Source organism: Lacerta agilis, chromosome 4, assembly GCF_009819535.1.
Source record: "Lacerta agilis isolate rLacAgi1 chromosome 4, rLacAgi1.pri, whole genome shotgun sequence".
NCBI classification, from domain to species: domain Eukaryota; kingdom Metazoa; phylum Chordata; class Lepidosauria; order Squamata; family Lacertidae; genus Lacerta; species Lacerta agilis.
The window spans coordinates 80,415,912-80,439,975 of record NC_046315.1 but is presented as its reverse complement, the minus strand read 5'-3'; the positions used below and the strand labels follow the sequence as shown (position 1 = coordinate 80,439,975).

At 41.4% G+C, this 24,064-nt stretch overlaps 1 protein-coding gene across 8 annotated transcripts in view; it reads right to left on the bottom strand.

Moving 5' to 3' along the window:
* The window catches only part of NALCN (sodium leak channel, non-selective), a 181,009-nt gene extending 156,945 nt beyond the window's left edge, over positions 1 to 24,064 (bottom strand). For 2 of the 8 annotated variants that reach the window (XM_033147806.1, XM_033147807.1), the window contains exons 1-4: positions 23,883 to 24,064; positions 16,668 to 16,814; positions 15,567 to 15,749; positions 1,146 to 1,202 (exon numbers count right to left, since the gene is read on the bottom strand). In XM_033147806.1, coding sequence (XP_033003697.1) covers positions 1,146 to 1,202; positions 15,567 to 15,749; positions 16,668 to 16,775 — 348 coding nt within the window. In that variant the 5' untranslated portion in view covers positions 16,776 to 16,814; positions 23,883 to 24,064. Of the gene's footprint in view, positions 1 to 1,145; positions 1,203 to 15,566; positions 15,750 to 16,667; positions 16,815 to 23,844 lie in introns of those variants that run through there. The other 6 variants (XM_033147799.1, XM_033147801.1, XM_033147798.1 and 3 more) reach the window with 5 other exon arrangements.

Below are 24,064 nucleotides of genomic sequence, written 5' to 3'. Positions count from 1 at the left end.
GCTCAGAAATCTGTTAGTAAGGCCCGAAAAAGGGTTAAGAACAGAGGAGCTGCAGTGAATTTTCTTTAACTTCCTTTAAATCTCCTCCATTGCCTTCTTCTGCTTGATGTTCCCTTGAATATATTGGGTCAACAGCCCTCGGGTTCCATGCTCTTTTTCCTTCTCATTTGTGGGCAGTGGCAGAGGGAGGGGGCAGGAAGGGCAACAGTCCCCCAAACAAGGAGCTCGTCCCTCACTTGTCCCACCATTGCTGGACTTGTTGTCTTTAGTATATTTTTCTTTCAGAGATCTTAACATGTGGGACACAACTTGCCCACCTAGAAATATTCTGCGTGCCCTGCATAATATTTTTTTCTGCTGTTTCCACTGCTCCCATTCAGTTCCTGCCTGCCTGCTCCACAGTTTCAACACAACTTATTTATTTATTTATTTATTTATTTATTTATTATTATTATTATTATTAAAGAAAGCATAATCTGGACTTCTTTCATGCAGTTGTTGCCCATTTGGTGCCAAGCACTCATGCCATGGTCAGAACTACCTATGCATTGCCCACCTGCATCAAACTGCAAAGCAGTCAAAAGCCTGAATCATGGAAGCAAAGCGAATTATGCAAAGCTCAGCAAATGGCCTCAACTTCCAAAATGGATCCTGATTTTGGTGGTCTATGGATTCAAAAATTAACCACAATTTTCAAGCAATAAACTGGGATAGTAACTGCTGCTGTCTTTGTGAAACAGCTCCTTGTTCAATCTCTCATACTCACATATAGAGCAATACGCACAAGCTTTCATTCCTAAACAATTATGATTTCAAATGCATTGGAAGGTTGTTTTCAAAGCAGGAATGCTTTTGAAAAATTATCATGGAATATCCATTTCATGTCCTTCGTAGGAGGCCAGGTGCTGGATTTCAGTACCCATAAGAAAGAAATCATAACTGTATATCCACGATGAGGGGATGAGGGGAGGGTTAAAAAGGGTTAATGTTTATGGCATGGAACTGTGCAAAAACATACAATCTGTTTTAGCCTCCGTAAACTTTTGTTATAAAACTCCACTTTGGCTTTGACAGACAAGCATATTCTGGTTTTAACTCTCATAAGGGAAAATATCCCCAAGTAAGGTGAACTTGTTCCATCTTACCTTGAACATCTGAAATGGCTGTGGTGTGGTTAACCTCCAACCTTTTCCCAACTCCATCTACAGAAAAAAGGAGATTACCTCCATTCATGAGCTTTGCACATTAGCAGTGTTATCTGTCAATGTACCAACGCGAGAGAGAGAGAGAGAGAGTCTCATGCCATGATATATGTGGTCTGCAGGTGCTAAACCTCACTTCAGCTTTATAAACACATTGCAAAGTGAAAGTGGGTGACATTTCCAAGCCAATAAGAAACCCCCCCCCATTTTCTTATAGTACATTCAAGCTTTTTTCCTTCTGTTGCATCCAAGTACCCTCATATATCCCAAACCGTGCCCATGCCCTTTGATGTTATGTTGTGCTACCCCCGACCAACGGTTATCTGAGTTAGCTGTTAGGGCCAAGCCCTCCAGCCCTTCTCCATTGTTGCTGTTTAGCTCTCCTTCCCATCTGGTCCCTTGACCACAGGCTTATGGTGCCAGTGCTAGGAAGTTGCCGCCATTGTGATTATCCCACAGTACCCCAGAGAACCCAATTTGTCCAAAAGACAAAAGGAGGTTACACCTAACATAAGCTGCTAATGTAAGAAGCCTTTTAAAGAACTTGGAACCAATCTACTTGAACAGCTACCTTTCTTTGTACAGTCCTGGCAATGTTTTTAGCTCTGCTGGAGAAGCCCTGCTAACTGTCCCATTGTAGCATCTGACGTAAGAAATGGGGCATTCAGTGAAGCAGCACATATTCTGAGGAATTCATTGCCTTTGTATATTAGGGAGGTGCCTCCAATCCAGTTTAAGATCCCATATCATTTACATGAGCGTACCCTGCCATGTGACCCAGTTTTATGATACGGTTAAGTGTTTTTTATATTTTTACTTTTGATTTTATATATACCGCTCTGAGATTATTTCCCCCCTTGATTTAGCGGCATAGATATTTATGAGTAAATAAAAATTAAAAAATAAAGCCACAATGAAAATGGCAATATATATAAATGTGTCCTACTCAGTACATGCTACTAAACAGCATTGGTATAAATGCAATTTTTCGTTGGCCTTTAAAAAGTTAATTGGCTAATGGCATACATACATACATACAAGAATTCCCCATTCAGAGCCTTCACGAACTGCTGTTCTGAGTCATAGGCTCAGTTCAGAAATAATAGCAAACTATGGTTTGCCATAGGAAGAACAATCAACAGCAAACCTTGGGCTCACACATCCCTTTCATCCTCCTTCAAACACAAGGAAGGGGGAATTTGCATATGTTTATTAAGTTCAGATTTCATTTTAAAACTAGGTTTTTAAAAACAAGAACCCATTAATATAACTAAAACCTTTAAAATACCCAATTTTAATTTATTCACCTTGGTATAGATGCAACATATACAAATGCAATGATAAGATAGCAATGTGATGAAATGCAAGCAGAAAGTTCAGATTTTTAACTTTTGAGCCAGGCATTCTTTTTAATTCAGACACACTGATGACTGCTTCAAGCCTACTGCCAAAAGGACTCACATCTGTAACCTGGGTGCTATGTAAATGTTTGGAAATGTTTTGAGAATCACAGAAGGGACTGTGTGGCTAAATTCAGATCATCTCCCAAAGCATGGATCAGGCCAGGTACCTTTGCTGTAGTGTTTCTGGCAACTGTTAAAAAAACTTTTGTGTGTAACTATCAGGTCCACGAAGCGGTTGCTCACGAGTAAAGACAAAGTCCGTCTTGTCTTTAACTGTTGTTTTTAATTGTGCAAGCTATTTACAGTGCGGAGCTACTGAAAAACATGACTGCCTAGTCGGTAGACGAATCCGGAAGTGCCTGTCTCCGGCTGCGACCCCAGCATAGGAATTTCGGCATCCTAAAAGGCCACCTTCCTGGTCTTTTGACCCCTCTGCGCAGTTCAGGCGATGGAAGTGGCATCTCCCCCTCAGAACGGGTCTGCTGGACGGTGCTGGGTCTCTGAGCAACATCCTGGAGCCCGCGCTCCACCTGGCTGCCTGAGGATAACTCTTCCTCCCCAGGGGAGGTGCTGGGAGACTTGCTGGGAGACGTATCACTGGCTAGGAGTGGCTGGGGCTGCCTGTACCCACCCAGACTCTGTCTGGCAGAGGAGTGCAGCTCCCTGACAGTAACCAAGACACATATAGTTCCAATTTTATTTTATGTGTATTTTTAAACCACTGGTTTTATCTTGAGAAATTTTAGGTTACCTTTTTTAACATCTGATTTTAATATATTTTAGTGTATATATTATGTAAACCACCTTGACTGTTTGATGTTTAAGCAGTATGTAAATTCCATTAAATATATAAATCAATTAGGAACAAACACCTTCCGTTCTTCCTTCTTTACATTTGAAGCTTCAATTTCAAGCTAGTGGCAAACCAGTGTTTGCTATTTCATCCAAATGCAAACAACTCAAATCAAGAATGCCTGCCTAATATTTTAAAATCTCAATTTCCCATTTCTACTGCACCATGTGGCCAATTATCGTTTCATCTAAAACTTCCATGTTCTGATATAAAAGGGGGAGGCGGCTTCTGAGATCAAACATTATAAATATGCTATATTAGGCTGTGTATTTTTGCAGCAAATTAGGAATGCTGAAATAGATGACCAGCACGGACATCCCTCCCACCCAACATCTCATCTCATGTAGAAAGTTCTGGGATTTCAGCTCATTAAACTTTGTACTGAATTGTGTCCCTTGTCTTCAAATAAGGGATCTTGCTTAGTGTCCTTTCCTGTGCACAAAGTGTCTAACAAAAATGTGCAAGGCTAAGTGCTTTATGGCTACATAGCCAGAGATCATGTGTCATGTCTTCTAGATGGTCAGCCTGGCAGCAGAGGCCACCTTATTATTGATCTTTGTAAGCCAATCAGAGGTTTTTCCCCCCCTCTCCAGCTATGGAGTAGGAGAAAATCACTTTTAAAAAATCATATGAACTTGCAGAAATAACACAGTACTTCTGAAGGGGGAAAAACCCATTGTCTTTAAAGGATGCATCCATGAGTCCAAGCAAGCACACTTTCAGAAGAAGCACTGCTGCCTACATTAAGGTTACCAGACGTCCCCGTTTCCAGGGGACAGTCCCCTGACAAAATCCTATCATTCCTACTGAAGTTGAAAAGTGTCCCGATTCATTGAAAAAAATCTGGCAACCTTAGCCTACATGCCAGAGGATGATGCCTCGTCTACTAATATACCTCCCAGTAATGAATTTTAAGTATCTGAATTCAAAATAATGAACTGAACCACAGGAGCCAACTCCTAGGGGCTGAGGTCCCTTTGGCTCCCCCAATAAAATATTTGAAGGAGCCGCCCACTGCCAAGTTGATGGGCATCGCCATTCAAATGGTGTGTGTGTACCATGTCATGTGGTGATCGATTATGTGGGGGTGGGGTCTACCTGCCCCACCAATATTTTATTCAAGTTGGCACCCCTGAACTGAACACAAATCAACTGCCTACTGAACTGATAACACCTTTTAAAACGCAAGCGGTTGCACACAAGCTTAATAGTCACTGAGTATAGTAGGGATAATGGCTGCACAATGTTAATTGCAAGCGGGGGAAAATGAAATTGAATCAGATTGTTGTGCTATGCTAAGATCAAGGGTCCTGCCACTGGAATGGCCAGCAACACTTGAATGCCACAACTGGATACCAGCCAAACACAGATAAGCAGTTAATTTTTTTTACGGATGAGTGAATTAATGATCTATGCACAATGTACTTTCCTGACCAAGGACCCTTATGTGATCAGTTATAACGTTGTTGGTGCAAAACTCATGCTAACTCTCGATGAGATCTTTTAAACAGCCAAGGACAATCATGGTAATTAACACCATTCGTAGCTACCATGGTGCATGGTATTTCATAGAATCATACAATCATAGAGTTGGAAGAGACCACAAGGGCCACCCAGTCCAACCCCCTGCCAAGCAGGAAACACCATCAAAGCATTCCTGACAGATGGCTGTCAAGCCTCCGCTTAAAGACCTCCAAAGAAGGAGACTCCACCACACTCCTTGGCAGCAAATTCCACCGTCGGACAGCTCTTACTGTCAGGAAGCTCTTCCTAATGTTTAGGTGGAATCTTCTTTCTTGTAGTTTGAATCCATTGCCCCATGTCCGCTTCTCTGGAGCAGCAGAAAACAACCTTTCACCCTCCTCTATATGACATCCTGTGATATATTTGAACATGGCTATCATATCACCCCTTAACCTTCTCTTCTCCAGGCTAAACATACCCAGCTCCCTAAGCCGTTCCTCATAAGGCATCGTTTCCAGGCCTTTGACCATTTTGGTTGTCCTCCTCTGGACACATTCCAGCTTGTCAGTATCCTTCTTGAACTGTGGTGCCCAGAACTGGACACAGTATTCCAGGTGAGGTCTGACCAGAGCGGAATACAGTGGTACTATTACTTCCCTTGATCTAGATGCTATACTCCTATTGATGCAGCCCAGAATTGCATTGGCTTTTTTAGCTGCTGCATCACACTGTTGACTCATGTCAAGTTTATGGTCTACCAAGACTCCTAGATCCTTTTCACATGTACTGCTCTCAAGCCAGGTGTCACCCATCTTGTATTTGTGCCTTTCATTTGTGCCTTTCCATGGCCCAATATGCTTGCATGCCACCTATTATGAGAACAGCACAGTAAATGCACAGCACAGTAAATGAAGTCAGTCAGGTTTCAGGTAGAACTCCTGATTGTGAGCTCTATGAGAGTTCTGCTGGGTATGATCTTCTTATTAATTGTCAGTAAACATACAGCAACACTCATCTTGCACCCTAACACTGTGATGTCCCATGTTTCCTTGAGGTAAAGATAGGAAGTCAAAGTAGGGAAATGCAGATCACCACAACATAAGAAAAGAATGGATGGGAGAATCTGATACAGGGATACTAGTGGTAGAATCCTGACTCCTGCAGCATATAATTCAGCCCACAATTATAACAGGAATTGTATCACAAGAGCTACACTAGTGGCCAAAATTGTGGAAACCTTTTGGAGAAAGTGTATTTCTGAGGTTTGATGGCTCACAACACCACTTTTTATTTTAGTAATACCATAAATTTATACATCAATGGAAATATAATTTAATGAAGAATATAATGCAACAAGGTTTGTTCAATTATCTGTACTCTATCAAATGTTGTAGCCAAATAAACAGAAAAAGGAGTGTTTAGCGAGCCAATCAGGGGTCATCTTGTTTTGGCAATGATGGCTCATAACACCACTTTTTTGGAGTAATACCATAAAATAATATATCAATGGAACTTTTGACAGAATACAGATAATTGAACAAACCTTGTTGCATTACATTCTTCATTACTGTACTTTTCCGTCTATAAGACGTATAAGACTTTTTTGGGGGGCTCTAATTTAAGAAAATTGGGGAGATGGCACAGAGTTGTTGAGCTTTTTGGGGGGGAGAGAATGCTGAAAAAAGTGGTGTTATGAGCCATCAAACCTCGGAAATAAACTTTCTCCAAAAGGTTTCCACAATTCTGACCACTAGTGTAGCATCTTCTGTAACTGCAGTGTGGAGTTTCTTATTTCCTCCCTCCCCTCGTATGTGTGAGTGTGTATATCCATCTATTGGCTCAAAAGCAGATTGAAAGATGCTAAAACAAAGAAAGAGAATCGAAACTAAAATAATGACAAGTACCAAAACCCTAACTCAGTCCTTAAAAGAACTGGAAGAAGGCTCAATCTAGAAAATATCATAGTTCAGTGGCAACATGTATGTTAAGTTCCCAGAAGAAGAAAATATAGATGATTACTCAACCAATGCCTGCCATCTGAAAACGGCTGGCCTTTGCTACAAAGCACTCCTCAGTCTTATCTATTGACTTTTAGCCAAATTCACCTGCGAGTAATTTGTTCCCAGCTTGCCTTTGGCCCTAGCTGCTCACAAATCATGAAAGGTTTGTTGACAGGCTGGTCAACAGCTCATGCTGGGAGCTACAAAGCTGAGATTCATCTCCACTCAATACTCTTGTGTGTTCTTAATTTGCACCTGTATTTTTGTTTCCTCCGCCTTCCTTCTGCTAGTCTTTAAACCAGTTTCTTTAAGCAAGGGATTGAGAACCTGTACCCACCCAGACATTGTTGGACTACAACTCCCATCATCTGGTTCTGCTGGCAGGGACTGGTGAAAGCCACATAATTTCCATCACTTAATATGTAATTTGTTCTGAATTCCTTTCTGGTCCATTGCTTGCATGCCTGCTGTGGTTCCCTAGGCCTCCTCTCTACATCATGGTCTCAGACCTTCATACTAATACCACTCAAAATATGGTAATTTGCCTGAAAAAACAATACCCTGACAGTAATTGGAAACACTCTTAAGCAGCTCCCAAGAAGGCATTTTCTAAAATGGGATGGTGAACTGCATAAAAACACAAAACTATTTTTAACCATCTCCAGAGATGTGTTATTCCAACACAATATAATATGAAACATATGTCAGTCTATGCAATATAATACAAGACACACACACACTAAACCTGGCTACTATTTTTTTAAAAAAAGTAAAATATTTTAAAAGCACATTTTAAAGGCCTGTTGGTGCAAAGGATTAGGAAGCAAAAATATTTTATTCTCTAAAATAAAACTAATTAGCAAATAAAATAATAATAATTTCCAAAGTTCATAAAAGGAACAATATGAGCCAAGTAAGAGGCATACAGAATAATTCAAATGCATTTTATTTTTCTGTGGAGTACACCCAGAACTTGCAAATGGCCCCACTGTGCAAAATCCAGTAATTTTACACCTACAAGCGCAAAGTCTTGCCAATATAACTCCAGTAATCAGCAAGAACATTCTAGTGTATCAGGCACCGCAGAGATGTAGGATTAGCAAAATGGGAGAAGACAAAAGGAAGGGGAGAAGGGTGTTAGCTGAAGCAATTAAGAAAGGGAGAAAGGGGCTGGAAGTTAAGAACCAAAGGGTAAGCATGTAATTTGGCTAAGGTTATCAATCATATTTGCTATGAAAGGCATCACAGTAAGAGCCTGCCAATCACTTCTATGGTGAAAGACACGAGAGGCTCTGAAATTTCCATTCAAGCATTAGACAGGAATAACAGAAAATCCCCCTGCAGCTGAATACAAAGATCCAAAAATTCAAGTTAGAACGTTAAGGGAGAAACCTCCGCAGAAAACTAATTTTAAAATTCTGCTTGGAATTTTGAACTGTTTCATGGCCATCCTTCCACTAGAGACTAAATGAAGTTTGCTTAGCACAAATACAGGAATAAATTTGTTGGAATATATATGTATACCTTGCCCTGTGTTAAGCAGATGCTAAGAAAAGAGTATTCTATAACTTTACTGTGTGGAGAAGAATGAGTCATACCTGAGATGCATCTACTGATACCAAGTTTGCCTGCACAGTATATGTGTGAATCGATGTACAAAGGTCAATTAGTTACTCTTGAAGGCTATTTTCTTGTCCCAATCAAACAACACTAGATAAAAAAACCTTCTTCCCCACCCCTTGTTTGCATGTTTTATGTTCATAGTAGGGATATCAATAACACTGTGTGCACCAAAAGTTGGGTTATATAATTCCACGTCATTCCTCTACTTGCCTCAAGCCTTCAACAAACTGCAAGCTAAATGTCTTTACTCCCTGCCCAAGCTTCCTCTTTACACAAAATGCTTAACAATTGTGTTTTTCCTAACCATGGTAAGCATTAGTTATTTACTCCTAACTCATAGGGAAGGACTGGCTGGAGGACAGAATATAAAACTATGGCTTTGCAGTAGATTCACAAACCATGGTTTGCATTAACCATGGTTAAGTGTTAAAACTCTATTGAGCAAACCATAGTTAAGTATTATCCCTGCCTCTTCAGCCATTCTGCATAAAGATGACAATAGGGTCTCATTACATCTTCTTATTAACAACTTCTGAGAACCAGGACTCAGTTGGCTAAGAACAGATAAGAAACAGATAAGAAACCTGAACAGATAAGAAAGAGGATATTTTGCCCAGGCCCAGTGGTTCAACCTAAGCTGAAAGCTCATTAACATGTTAAGAAAATGGAGGCTAAAAATGGAGGCTAAATTGTAAACAGAAAGTCTTGCTTGTGGATATTTACGTAAACTGATTTCCCTGTGCCAACGTGGGATAATGTCCCTATCTCCTGGCTTTCTGGAGACATTCAGAAGCATGCTTGGTTTGCATATCACATGATAAACCAAACACGTTGGTCACAAAGTATGGCAGGCTGATCCCCCAAACCAACCTGGAAACCTTTTCCAGGTAGGAAGGCCTGAGGGTCTGGATGAAGAGTTCCTTACACCCCAGTAACTAGCACATCTGAAGGGGCCACAAGCTCTCCACCACACTTTTGTAACATATTTTCAAATGCTGCAAACAATCCTATATTTAATAGCATCTTCGGGACTGGCAAGCATGGTCTGACTAATCTGCATTTTTGCTAAACTATGCCTTCTCCTTTTTCTTTTTAGTTTTTACACCTTCCCCCAATCAGGAAGACGAAAAGGAAGAAACAGAGCACTGCAGGTGAACCAACTTGTAAGGAAGTGGGTGGGAAGGTATGCTCTTATTCTAAAGGAATTCACATTTAGCAGATGGTGAAGCTGGAAAGTCTCTTCTTGTGGGAATGGCAAATTGGAGAGGATATTTCCAGGCTGTGAAATTGCCTAGGACACTTTCCCCCTGGTGTGTAACTACTCACCACAGTATCCAATGCTATTTTTAAGCTTTATTTATTTATTTTTGCTGGCTCTGCAGTTGTTCCATCAGATCTTTGGCTCAATCCTTCCATAGTACTTGTTTTGTTTTTAAGCAGCAAAATTCTTCAACAAATGTGGATGGCCTCCCCCCCCCAACATCCTTTTTTAAGGGAGTTCAACAGAAATGTCTAGCTATCAAAGACCTGGTGCAGGGTTCAGCAACTGGTGCCCTCCCCAGTTAGCAGCACAGAGGCAGAAAGAGGGAGCAGGGATGAAGCAGCAGCCTATGGAAATGGGGTTTGTGAAGAGGTCACTTCTGAGGCTGGAACAAATGTGCATAGAGCAAGCAAGCGAAGACAGAAAATGCATTCAGAAAACAGACTCAGCTGAGAGGGATGTCAGGCATCAGAGCCAAACAGAGCTGCCAACATTTGCTTGGGGAACAGGTACTGGATGAGTGCATTAAGCTTAATCTATCCAATTCCCCACAAATCAATACTTGCCAAGTGATAACTGGGCATCCGTTGAGGGCTGGGGTGTGTGCAGGCCGCATCCCAAATACATATGCTTCTGTTTCTGTAAGGGCGGGGTCTCCAGCCATGCTAGAGGCACACCTCTCTCCCGGCCAGATTCCTGTTTTTATCCTCAGCCAACCTCATACAGATTGAATGAGTTTGTAAATACAATACAGATGTTTAAGCGATAAATGACCCAGCCCATGCCCGTATGCAGGGAGATCCCCATATGTTGTAACTAAACCCTTCTTCCTTGCTCACCCAGCCCTGCCAGCATGTGCCTTGGCACAATACCAAACAATTATGGGGAAGAAGACATCATTCACCCACCTTACTAAAACTCTCCCCATCCAGGAGCCACTTGATGCTGCAGATGGTATAAATGGACTTCCAGAATGGATTAAGTTTGGCGCTTTTGTTTTTGCTATTTATTTTGCATTTTTGTTTCTGAGGCTTTTTTGGTTAATTTGTTTTTGTGACTGTGTGGAACCCAGTTCAGCTACTGATTGATTGATTGCTTGATTGATTGTGGAAATGGATAAAAGCCCCCATCCAAACAACGACTATCATCAGTGCAGGGAAGAAAAAATAATTATTTTAATTTTCATCATCTACAATACTGTCTTATTTACTGTATAGTACAGTACATTGATTATTGCTTTCATTTTATGGATCAATGGTCTCGTTAGATAGTAAAATTTACGTTAAATTGCTGTTTTGGGGGTTGTTTTAAAAGTCTGGAACGGATTAATCAGTTTTGCATTACTTTCTATGGAAAAGCGGGCCTTGGTTTTGGAACGCTTTGGTTTTGGAATAGACTTCGGGAACGGATTAAGTTTGAGAACCAAGGTACCACTGTATATGCATATACTGCTTTAAGTATTTGACTTTCTGTGTAGTGGGTGGCTTGCTTCACAACTTTTGTCATCTAGAGCTATCCTGCTCAGCATCTTCTTTTAGGTCATGCTGTCTAGTTTGGAGGGTGGATTGTGCTGGCCCACCACCGCCCATCAAGACAACAAAGGTTCACCCCTAGTTCCACCCACTCATGCAAAAGGAAGTGCCCCTATTTTGATCTGTGAAAATATTGAGCGGTATTGCCAGCTTATCTAGGAAGCTTGTTGATATTGCAAAGTAAAAGTTTTGTAACCTTTCTTAAAAACACACACACACACACACACTTATTGCCAGTTAACAAAACAGAGGAGTGCCTCCTCAGCAGGAAAGGCTATTCAACTGGCGCACTCACCACAACATCTGGCTGCCCTTTTCTCTGCCCCAGATAGGTGGGGTGGGCCCTTGGGAAGGGCCGTATGGGAACCTGCAGTTGTTTCACATGCATTCACTTGGATGCATAAAACACTGATCCCTTTTGAGCACGTGCAAAGGATCGGCCCCTCCAGGAAAAGCAAAGAGATGCCCATGCACCTCTGGCTTATTGCGGAGTTTCCGGTGTGCCCCAGCAACTGAACTTAAGCAGCGCCGCAATATCGCTTGACTGATTAGATGAGCAGGCACCTGCAAACCCATCTCAAAAATCATTCTTACAGAACATTCTACTGTGGTGAAGTCATGCACATGAAACCTTGAATTCACGAGAAGTGAGATAGCAGAATGTGCAAAAGTCATTAAAATATTTGCCGCAAGGACAAAAGGTGAAAGTAAAACAACAAAGCAGCTGAACATTTTGGAGAACCAGTGCAAAGCTCTTTCTAAACTAGCATCACAATACGTGCTTGCTTTTAAAACTTTAAATAACAGCTACGTAATAACAATCAGGTTTGTGCCTACAATGAGTGGAAATGAATCATTTTTATCCTTTCCCTCCACGAAATGATCCAGACAAAAATTACACCCCCGCCCCCAAAAAAGCAGCTATTTGGCATTGGAGAGAAGCAGTTGGGAGTGGATTTCATTTGGACCACTGCTGGGGTTGCTGTTGATCTAAATCCCCCTTCCTGTGTGCCACAGTCTCAGTCCTGATTTCCCCTCCATGACCCTTATTTAAAGTTTTTTTTAAAAAAGCACACATTTAATGCAAAATGTGGTTTGGCTAAGAGAGAGAGGCCAGAATGGACTCCTTTTAAGAATAAGTAGAACTAGTCAAGAGCACTTTTATGAATGACTCATAGCATTCTATTGGCTACTATTGTTATATGAAGCCCTCAACAGCTTGACACTATCTCATTTGAAGGATTGCCTTACCCCATAAATGCCCACTTTGATCCATGGAACTTGTACTTTTACAAGCTCCATGTAATATTTGGTCTATGCTTGCAAGGAATTGATCTTTTAGTGTGGCAGCACCCATGCTCTGGAACTTCCTGGCTATTAATATCAGGCAAGCGCCTTTGCTGTATTGTTTTTGACACCTGCTAAAAGCCTTTTGTTTTGTTTTGTTTTGGAAAGCCTATCCTACCTGGATGAGTAATTTTATTATGCCCACTTGTGAACTCCCAAAGCTTGTTTAAGATGTCCACTTTGGGAGGGTTAGTGTGGCCAATTCTTACTACCAGCAAAAGGCAGGATTTTTTTTTCTGCAGTCACTTTGAAATGTAGATTCACATGGATCTGTGAACCTGAATTTGGCAAAACTCTGACTGCTAACCCACCTGCTGTATCCAGTTTGAACCACCTGCAAACACATGTATGGAGCTCCACCACATGAGCACTACAACATGCCATCTCGGTCCAGGTAAAGAAAAAATAAGAGCTAGAAATTTACTTAAATGTGCATGATTTTATCAAGGCTGCAATAACAAACTCTCTTGCTCTGGGAGGAAGACCTTTCATCGCCTACAGACAGCCGCCCAATCTTAAACAACTCCTCACCCACAATAATACAACAACAGAACTCAACGTGGACACTGGTGCTAGAGCCTGCAATAAACCCAGATACCAACTTTGCTGCCACATAAACCCAGACAACACCATTACTGGCCCCAACAACATCAAACATACCATCTCAGGACTATTTAATTGCTCATCTTCTAACATTGTGTATGCCATCAAATGCCAACATTGCCTTTCAGCTCTCTATATTGGACAAACCCTACGCCAAAGGATAAATGGACATAAATCTGATATCAGGAATCACAAGACAGAGAAACCAGTAGGAGAACACTTCAATCTCCCAGGACATTCTATACAAGATCTCAAAGTAGCTGTCTTAATACAAAGGAATTTCAGAAATAGACTGGAAAAAGAAGTTGCTGAATTGCAACTAGTTACCAAACTTAAAACCATGGAGAGACCTGGTCTGAACAAAGACATTGGATTCTTATCTCGTTATACATGACAAAGCTATTTTTAGCCATCACACCCCTTGCTTTTTCCTGTAAGACCAATTGCAGTCGTTAACAGTCGTCAACAGGTTTTCCACACCCATCAGCCAATCACCCATTCCCACCACCCTTCTGAGTAATACCCCTCCTCACTCTCACACTATATATAAGGGTCTGGTGACTTCTGTTTCAGTGTATCTGAAGAAGTGTGCATGCACACGAAAGCTCATACCAAGAACAAGTTTAGTTGGTCTCTAAGGTGCTACTGGGAGGAATTATTTATTATTTATTATTTATTTTGTTTTGACTATGGCAGACCAACACGGCTACCTACCTGTAACTGAAACTCTCTTGGGCATAATCGTGATACAGAATCTTTTTTGGGGCAGTGGGTGGGGGCGGTACTAAGCTTAAGCAGCTCTGATCATTAAATATATATTCATTTCTCTTATTAATTGAATTTTATTTTAACACACCTTTCAAGTGATCCCAGTGTGGGATGCGTCAAATATAAAATCCAACTAACAAAACAATTATTCAGGTGTATTAGAACAATATGAACATCACATCACATCACAACTACTTCTCCTTACTACGAAACTCAGCAGCCTAATACATTAAGAGTCCACATCATTAAAAGCCTAGCCAAAGAGATAGGTTTTTAAAAGGTAAAGGATCCCTGACAGTTAAGTCCAGTCACGAACGACTCTGGGATTGAGCCGCTCATCTCGCTTTACTGTCTGAGGGAGCCAATGTTTGTCCGCAGACAGTTTTTCCGGGTCATGTGGTCAGCATGACTAAGCCACTTCTGACGACACCAGAGCAGCGCACGGAAACGCCGTTTACCTTCCCACCACAGCGGTACCTACTTATCTACTTGCATTTTGACGTGCTTTCGAACTGCTAGGTTGGCAGGAGCTGGGACCGAGCAACGGGAACTCACCCCGTCATGGGGATTTGAACCGCCGACCTCAGCGGTTTAGACCACAGTGCCGGCTGCCACCAAAATCAATCAATGTTGGCGCCAAATGGATTTCAAGAGAAGGCTTTCCAAAGCATTGAAAGACTACAGCCCAAACTGTGGGGTTTGTTGTAGTAGACTAAGGTACTACAAGGCCTTTTTGTTGATCTATATATTCAGTAAACTTTTAAACAGTGTCTCAAAAGATTAATATACAATATTCTGACTGAAAGTTGGCATATTATCTAATCTTTTTATATGACTTCTTATGCGCGTGCGCATATATATACACACACATACACACAGTCCCTCTTTTATAAACACCAACATGAAACACATACACACACACATAAAATGATGGGAGGGGGAATGGTAAAATACAGTAAAATAATAGAATGGCCTAATATCCTGATCCTAAACTTTCTTATTTAATCAATGAGGCTTCTTTCAAATAAATATGCTCAGGACTGGAGTTTACAGCATGACATCGAATCTTAGTCCTTCTCAAAGGAGGCCCACTGAAGTCAAAGAACTAATTGTTAATATAATTGTTCAGTTTTCAGTTTTAGAAATGTAACTGCTTGTTTTACGTTAATCCTGCTAATGAATTTAACTGTATACAAAAGCTTTTCAAATATTCCACAAATTTACCCCATTCCTTGATGAAATTTCTGGTTCTCTTCTTGTTCCAGTATGTTTTGCCATAGTCCATTAATTTAGTCTGCCACTCCTCCTTGGTCTTCTTTCCATTGATTTTAATGGGTCTATTCCGGGTATTACTTAGCAAGATATTGACCAATGTGATCCAACATAGGCTTCCCTCAGATCCGTGATGTTTTCTTCCAGCTAATTTGTTTAGGATCAGGACCTAATGTACTATTTCTCATCTTTTTTTAAAAAAAAACAACACACATTAAAAAGTGTTTGAAAAGCTCACCTTGACTATGCCACGGATGTGCATCTTTGCTATCATCTCTGCTGTGTAGAGAAACATCAGTAGTGTATCTAGAGCAAAGGTCACATATTGAAGAGGAGGATAATGTTCGAAGGTCTTTGGGGTGTTCATGCAGACCGAAATAACACTGATGATGGCACAGATGCGTAATAAAGAGTGCACCCACTGAAAAATACGAAGCAGTAACAAGACTTTCATCACCTTCTTTAGCAGTACAAATATATGACATTTAACTATTCTTTTTAATGAGATCTCATGACCTACAGTTTGGAGCAAACTTTTCCACTCAAAGAGGGAGAGAAGAACGTGCTTTCTTTCTCTTATGCAATTAAATCCGCTGTGCAAATCATTCAGATTCTCTTTGCTCTGTGCTATGCCATTCCCTTCTCCCTGTCTTAACACCATCGCCGCTGGAGATTAGAAACTATTTTCAAACAAAGAAAACGTGTGTAACTTTTAGAGTCTACACTTTATCCGTTATTCTCTCACATTCCTGCCAGTTTGTTTCAGGAAGGCTTAAGGTATCCAAACCTTAAGGTTATCCAACTAAGATATACTTAGAGTAGATTCACTGAAATGAATGTGCTTACATTAGTCATGGCCATTATTTTCATTGGGTCTAGAACAGGCTTCCTCAAACTCGGCCCTCCAGATGTTTTTAGACTACAATTCCCATCATCCCTGACCACTGGACCTGCTAGCTAGGGATCATGGGAGTTTTAGGCGAAAAACATCTGGAGGGCCGAGTTTGAGGAAGCTTGAGCTACTCTCTTTGAGATCAACCAGGATCTCAGCCTAATTCCCAGTCACACTCCTTTCCCACAATTTCCACTCATTTCTCCATTCAAGACTCTGGAATCCTTTAAGTCCAATGGCAGTAAACTTTATATCACAGAAAATTTCAAACATCTGTAAGACACACATACACACATTCTGGTGAAAGCAATTTAGCAACCCCTTGAATTCAACAGGCACGCATTTTAATCTCTTGTATTAAAGTCAATGGGAATTAACAGGACTATGGCTTAATCAGGCTCTTATATAAAGGGTTGAGACTTCAAAAAAAAATTTTTTTTAACTTACTGGTTTGTTAATCCACAGGATATCAGCGTTGTCTGACAGAGATTCATCGGGACCAAAGTCTGTCACTGGCTGGGCCTCTACCCTTGAACTCTGTTTCCTTTTAAGCATACTTAAATTAGCTTTGGTTATCTAAAACTGTGAAATTCCCTGCAAAAGAAAAGAACATGATCATGTCAAGAAACAAATATTAGCTGCTTGACCATCTTAAAGAATAAATTAATGCTCTGCCCAAACTACACAGGAAGTTCAGGTCAGCTTCACTTCACTTTCCTCCTGCACCCTCAATCTAGCCTCCAAGAAATTAGGAATTGTTTGTTGTTGTTGTTCAGTCGTTCAGTCATGTCCGACTCTTCGTTACCCCATGGACCAGAGCACGCCAGGCACGCCTATCTTTCACTGCCTCCCGCAGTTTGGCCAAACTCATGCTAGTCGCTTCAAGAACACTGTCCAACCATCTCATCCTCTGTTGTCCCCTTCTCCTTGTGCCCTCCATCTTTCCCAACATCAGGGTCTTTTCTAGAGAGTCTTCTCTTCTCATGAGGTGGCAAAGTACTGGAGCCTCAGCTTCAGGATCAGTCCTTCCAGTGAGCACTCAGGGCTGATTTCTTTAAGGATGGATAAGTTTGATCTTTTTGCAGTCCATGGGACTCTCAAGAGTCTCCTCCAGCACCATAATTCAAAAGCATCAATTCTTCAGCGATCAGTCTTCTTTCTGGTCCAGCTCTCACTTCCACACATTACTACTGGGAAAACCATAGCTTTAACTATACGGACCTTTGTCGGCAAGGTGATGTTTAGTACATCTCAATTGCTGAAAACTTCAAACGGGTTCTTGATATAATCAAAAGCAGTGTTTTTCAACCACTGTTCCGCGGCACACTAGTGTGCCGCGAGATGTTGCCTGGTGTGCCGTGGGAAAAATTGAAAAATTACTTTATATATAGTCAATATAGGCACAGAGTTAATTTTTTTAACATTTTCTAATGGTGGTGTGCCTTGTGATTTTTTTCATGAAACAAGTGTGCCTTTGCCCAAAAAAGGTTGAAAAACACTGATCAAAAGAACCAGACCACTTACAAATATGAGCAACAATGTTAGTTATTAAGATAAATAACTTAAAATGCATTGAATGGTATATGTATTGGATGCATTGAATAGTTTATGTGAAATCTGCAACATTCGAGGATATATATGGAAACCATGGAAGCAGAGGATGAGAAGAGAAGAGAGAAACCCAACAAATCAAAGGTGCTAATTTTAGATTTTTTTGCCCATTATTCTATTCTCCTACATTCATTTTTCCTTTTGCACACTCCTGAGACATAATCAGTCAAATGCTTACCCACGTTACTATATGCACTCAGACACAAGATGAAAGCCAAGCATTTCATAAGAGGAAAATAGATATACAGTACTTGGTTTACATATTAATTTGAAGGTCAAGATACTTTTTGTCTGCAACACTGCAGAAAGATACTTTTTTCACATCCTGGCGGAATATGTTTACTCTTTTGTATCACCATAAAACATCACAGTCCCAACATGTTTTCTTTAAAAATCAAGGAAACTGGCAAAGTTGCGAGACTCTGGTTCTCAACCAGGAAAAGAGTGCTGAATAGATACACTGGCAAGCGATCAGGCTATTAAGTAGAAATTCAGTGCATACCAAATATTTGCACACAGTGAGAGGAAATAGTTGTTCACCTGTATGGGTGCAATCCTAACCACAGCTGCTGCCCAGTGGGGCTTAATGGAACAACAGGAGCACATCTAAACCACTGCAGTGTGTCAGTTGGGCAGAAGGTGAGGGGGCAGGCCCCAATTAGGCCCAATGCAATTGTGTGACAGCAGCGGGGTCAACTTGCTGTATTTACCAGGCAGAGGGCCTTCTCTGTAGTGGCGCCCGCCCTGTGGAACTCCCTCCCTTCAGATGTCAAAGAGATAAACAACTAACAGACATTTAGAGGACATCTGAAGGCAGCCCTGTTTAGGGAAGCTTTTAATGTGTGATATTTTAATGTATTTGATTTTTGTTGGAAGCCGCCCAGAGTGGCTGGGGAAATCTAGCTAGATGGGCGGGGTACAAATAATAAATATTGTTGTTGTTGTTGTTGTTATGTTGTTGTTATGTTTTGTATTATTGCATTTAATATCTTATTGCAAGCTGCTACGGAATGTGTTTTGAAGAATGGCATATGAATATTCTTAACCGACACTTCCTTATTTTGGGGCATAACAAATAAATGGTACAAATCACATTTAGGTGGTCAGCAGCCCCAGATTTCCCTACATTTTATAACATTCGTAAAAGTTGTCTGGAACTGTCCACATTCACATGTTAGCACTGACAGTCTCTACATTTCAAATAATCACTGCAACATTATACTATCTATGAAAGGTAAATAGAAAATGTATGTGTGGCTATTTTGCAATATGCCATTTTGGGTCCCCCTTTCTCCAGAATCAACTTCTGTATAAAGAATGCATAAAGTTAGATCATGCTTATTTATTTATTTATTTATTTATTTAAAAAGTGGGGGTGGGCTGGGCTATAAAGAGGCCATGCCAATTTGCTTTCTCTGTTAGCAGAGGCATTTTCTCTGCACAGCAAGAATCAGAAATAAACATTAATTTGGGCACACTGCCATTGCTTAATATGTAGGAATGCAGTCTCATTTTTGTTAATGTGTAAATCAGAATATCACTCTTTCAGCTTATTTTTAGAAGCAAGAGAAGACGACAAAGCAAAATACCTGACTGCCCCCCTCATAAAAAAAATCTATGAAGATTTTCAAAAGCTTTTAAAGGGGGGGGGAATGCTTTGGGAATTTAAATCAGAGCAATGTAAGTCAGCACACTGAGAGGAAGGACACACTCTGAAGAAGGCCAAGGCAATGACTAGAACTAACACAAATAACTATGTCACCCAGCCTTCCTTTCAAAAAATATTAGCTCTATCTGCTCAAGCAGAAGAGCCACCCCCTTATTATTATCAGCCATACTGTTTCTTTCTCCTTCCAGATAAAGCTACAGTACCTCTATTTTTATTTCTTTTTCTGGCCACCAAAGATATGCCTTAATTATAGGCCCTGTCATTGTGTGTGCAAACAGGCAACAGTGCCATTCTCACCATGTCTTCAGTCCTTCTGAATTCAGTGGAGCTTACTTCGAAGTAAGTAGGGTTAGGATTGCAGCTTTGGTTCTCTGAGTGCCAGTCCTTAGCAACAGGCTGGGGGACGGACGGACGGGACACGAGGCTTTGCAGAGTCACAAAAGAACCCTCAGGAAGAGGGGAACCCTGAGCATGCTCAGCATCCAATTGAGCCTAAGCATCTGCTGAAGAGCTGAGAACTTGAGAGAGGAGGAATGATAAAACACAATACCTGGGCAAAGGGTAGAGCAGAATGCTCACATGAACCCCAAGACATGATGTGCCTGAAAGTGTTTCCACAATGGGAGACACAGTTCCACATTGCTCTCTGAGCTAAATCCCTGGTTTAGACAAGCAGAGCTTCCAAGTGTCCCTATTTTCCAGGGACAGTCCCGGATTTGCAGAAGCCATCCCGGTGTCTCATTTGATCCCAAAATGTCCCACTTTTTCTCAGGACGTCCCTATTTTCATCAGAGAAATGTTGAAGGGTATGGACGAGGAAGTTCCCAATTCAACTCCCCACCCCACCGCTCGGTTTTCACAACCAAGATCTAGTGGCTTCAGCAAGGATTTCTGCATGGACAGCTCAGCTGGCGCTGATAATGCCAAGGTTACAGGTTTGATCCTTGTATGGGACAGCTGCATATTCCTGCATTGCAGGGGATTGGACTAGATGATCCTCAGGGTCCCTTCCAACTCTACAATTCTATTATTATTATTATTATTATTATTATTATTATTATTATTATTATTATTCTGCCAAGATCCCATTAAGATTGTTTCTGCGTCATGTGAAAATTGTGCTTTGCAACTTTTGACTCTGCAGGAAAGGATGTGACAATTTGCTGCTGGCAGTCAGTTCCCATGGAAGCTTAAAAAACAAACTGGGGAATGGGGGACAGGAGACAAAGGAAGGAAGGGGAAATAAAATTGACAGGATTATAGTAGATACATATTCAAAACTAGCCCTAATCAGCAACCATGGTTGTTGTTTTTTGAATAAGAATATTTTATAACTGAACAATTCTGAAGATAGCAATAAGGTAATGAGCAAATAAAAGCTAATTATACCAAAAGGGCATGTGCTGCCTTTGGGTCCTTGTGCAAATCTCATTTTAACCCAGCGAGAATACTGCTGAGGAGTGGAGGACCATATGGCAACCTAACTCAATTCTCTCTACCAGAAAACCTGAAATAAGCACAGACACAGTTACATGACTTGGTTTTCTGACTTTGCATATCTTGAATGTAGCATATAAAGGTTCAAATGCAAAGGGAAGAGGCAGTCCTGTATAAGGAAGTTTTTAATGTTTAAAGTTTTATTGTTTTTATATTTTGCTGGAAGCCACCCAGAGTGGCTGGGGCAAACCAATCAGATGAGTGGCATATAAGTATAATAAATATAATAATAATGGTAATGTGGTTTTTAAAAAACAAACAAACAAACCCATGTGTTATAATTTAGACACCCTGCTGAAATGCACTCCACTCAGTGAATGAACACTAAAGATAGTATATCAGGACTAAGCAGTATTGTGAAAGGACAGACCATGGGGGCGTATGTAAACACTTCGGACAAGTCTCCACACAGAGAGCACAGTAAAGCTAACTGAGTGCAGTGATTAGAATCATAGAATCTTATCATTGTAGAGTCAGAAGGGACCTCAAGGGTAATCTAGTCCAACCCCCTGCAATGCAGGAATCTCAAATAAAGCATCCATGACAGATAGCCATCAAACCTCTGCTTAAAAGACTCCAAAGAAGGAGGGTGTCCACCACCTCTTGTGGGAGTCTGTTCCACTGTCAAACAGCTCTTACTGTCAGAAAGTTATTCCTAGTGTTCTTTTAACTTGAATCCATTGGTTCAGAACCTAGCCTCAGGAGCAGGAAGAAACAAGCTTGTTCCATCCTCCATGTGTCAGCCCTTTAGATTATTTGAAGATAGCTATCAAATCTCCCCTTTACCAAGCTAAAGATACCTAATTCCATCAACAATTCCTCATAAGGCTAGTTGCTGCTGACGCATAAGACCATAGTGATGAATATGCATGTGAGCAGGGCCTTCGTGAGTGTCAGACATGGCTAGGGGAACCCTAGGTGTAAAAACCATTCCCTTTCTCTAGGGAACCATGGGAACTTCAGTTCTGTGGGAAGGTCTAGGAATCTCTGCTCTCAGCATTCACCCCCAGACCACAAATATTCAGGGTTTTTTTTGTTTTTTTTTTGAAGAAAGCTCTGGCACTAAAACTGGTATAAAATTAATATTAATTTGAAGTTGGACATATGTACTTAGAGGGTGTTTTTAAACAGAAGGCTTAACACCATGTCTGAAATGCAAACACACCACATGTTGACAAGAATATACATTTGGAACTGGGTTTTTTCTGACACCCCCCCCCCCCCCGGTGTTAATATTGAACTTTGTGTAAAAATAATAGGGAAGAAGCTCACAGGTATTTCAGCCTTGCATGAAAACACTCTTAGGGCACAGGTTCTCCTCATGCTTAACTCAAGGAAGTTTGGAATTTTTAATTGGGGGCGGAGAACGGATACTGGGGATACTTCGTTCAAGAGCTTTAGGTCCCTATGGCTCTCTCTCTTCTGGGGCTCCCTGACAGGGGTGGCATCTAAGGATATACCGGTAACCTACAGAGCTTTTTTTAAAAAATGGGGGACAGCCTATTCAGGTACTGTATTACCTTGGCATATCAGCCTTTTAACCTTTGACTTGTGTTACAGTCTCAGTATTTAACCTGTTTACCTGTGTTAGTTTAACTTAACCCCGCCTCCCAATATTTAGAAAACCTAACTTTCATTTTTTTACAATTTTATTTTCCCTCAAAAGTTTATATACTTGTGCACACCTACTTAATTTTTTTTTTTAAAAAATGGTCACATACAGGTAAAACTTGAAAAATTAGAATATCGTGGAAAGGTTCGTTTCTTTCAGTAAATCAACTTAAAACTTAATATATGAGATAGACTCATGACATGCAAAGCGAGATATCTCAAGCCTTTATTTGTTATAATTGTGATGGTTATGGCATACAGCTGATGGGAACCCCAAATTAACAATTTCAACTTTGGGGTTTTCATCAGCTGTACGCCATAATCATCACAATGATAACAAACAAAGGCTTGACATATCTCGCTTTGCATGTCATGAGTCTATCTCATATATTAAACTCCAGTAGCTAATGAAAACAATTGCTTACATAAATGGACTTTTCCACGATATTCTAATTTTTCGAGTTTCACCTGTAATTGGGCTGGGGGCTGAGAGCCAATGTGTTGAATGCCTCATATCATGTATGGGGGGGCCTGCCTTCATCTTGAGTTAGAATACCCCTGGGAAGGAGACCACGGACCCAACAACGGTTTGTAGTTTTACATGCTTGCCCCCCACCGGATCTTTGGCTGACATCACCAATGATGCCAAAGGGAGAAGGCCATCTTACAAGACACCCGGCCTGGAATCCTGCTGGGAGGCAAGAAGGCCCAGGAAAGCCTGTGGATCTCCCTACAGAAACAGACCAGGCCTATCTTTTGGAAGGAGGGCATCTGTACAGAAAAAGGGCCAGTGGGCTCTTTCTTCCCCCCCACCCTTCCCTATGTTGCCAATGTTGCTTTGCAAGCCTTTCCTCCCACCCCCTTTTAAGGGCAAGGGTTTCCAGACAGTTCTCGACTCCCTTTTTCTCTGAGGGCGAAAAAGGCCTCTTCCTCACCTTCCCAGCCATCCCCTCCTCACCGGAAGGTGGAGAGCAACTGCCTCCTTCTCGCGCCCAGGTGAAGCCCTGACCGAAAACAAGCCCAAGAGGCCTCCTCCTTCTCCTCCGGTGCAGCTGCGCCAGCCTTTCCTCTCCCTACAAAGCCTTCTCCTGCTTTCCCCGCACCCGCCAAAGAACTGCAAAGCCCGCCAGGAGGGAAGGAGCCGCCGCCGCCGCCGCCGCTACTACACGGTATAATTATTATCGGTAGTGTTATTGATAAAAGGGGGAGGGTGGAGGGTAAGAAGCAGCATCATACCATACAGAGAAGCAACCCGACCGCCGCTGGGAACCTACCGCCTGCCTCTCCCTTCATGGCGTGATTGGAGCGGGATGCTCTCTGGCCACCCTCCCCCCGAGCTTATTTTGGTGATGATTCTCGGGGGTTTGGAGTTGTCCGCCCCGCGTTGCCGGTGCGCAGATAGGGCGTGACCCGGGAGGGGTCGGGGATGGTGGGAAGGAGGAGGAGGAGGAGGAAG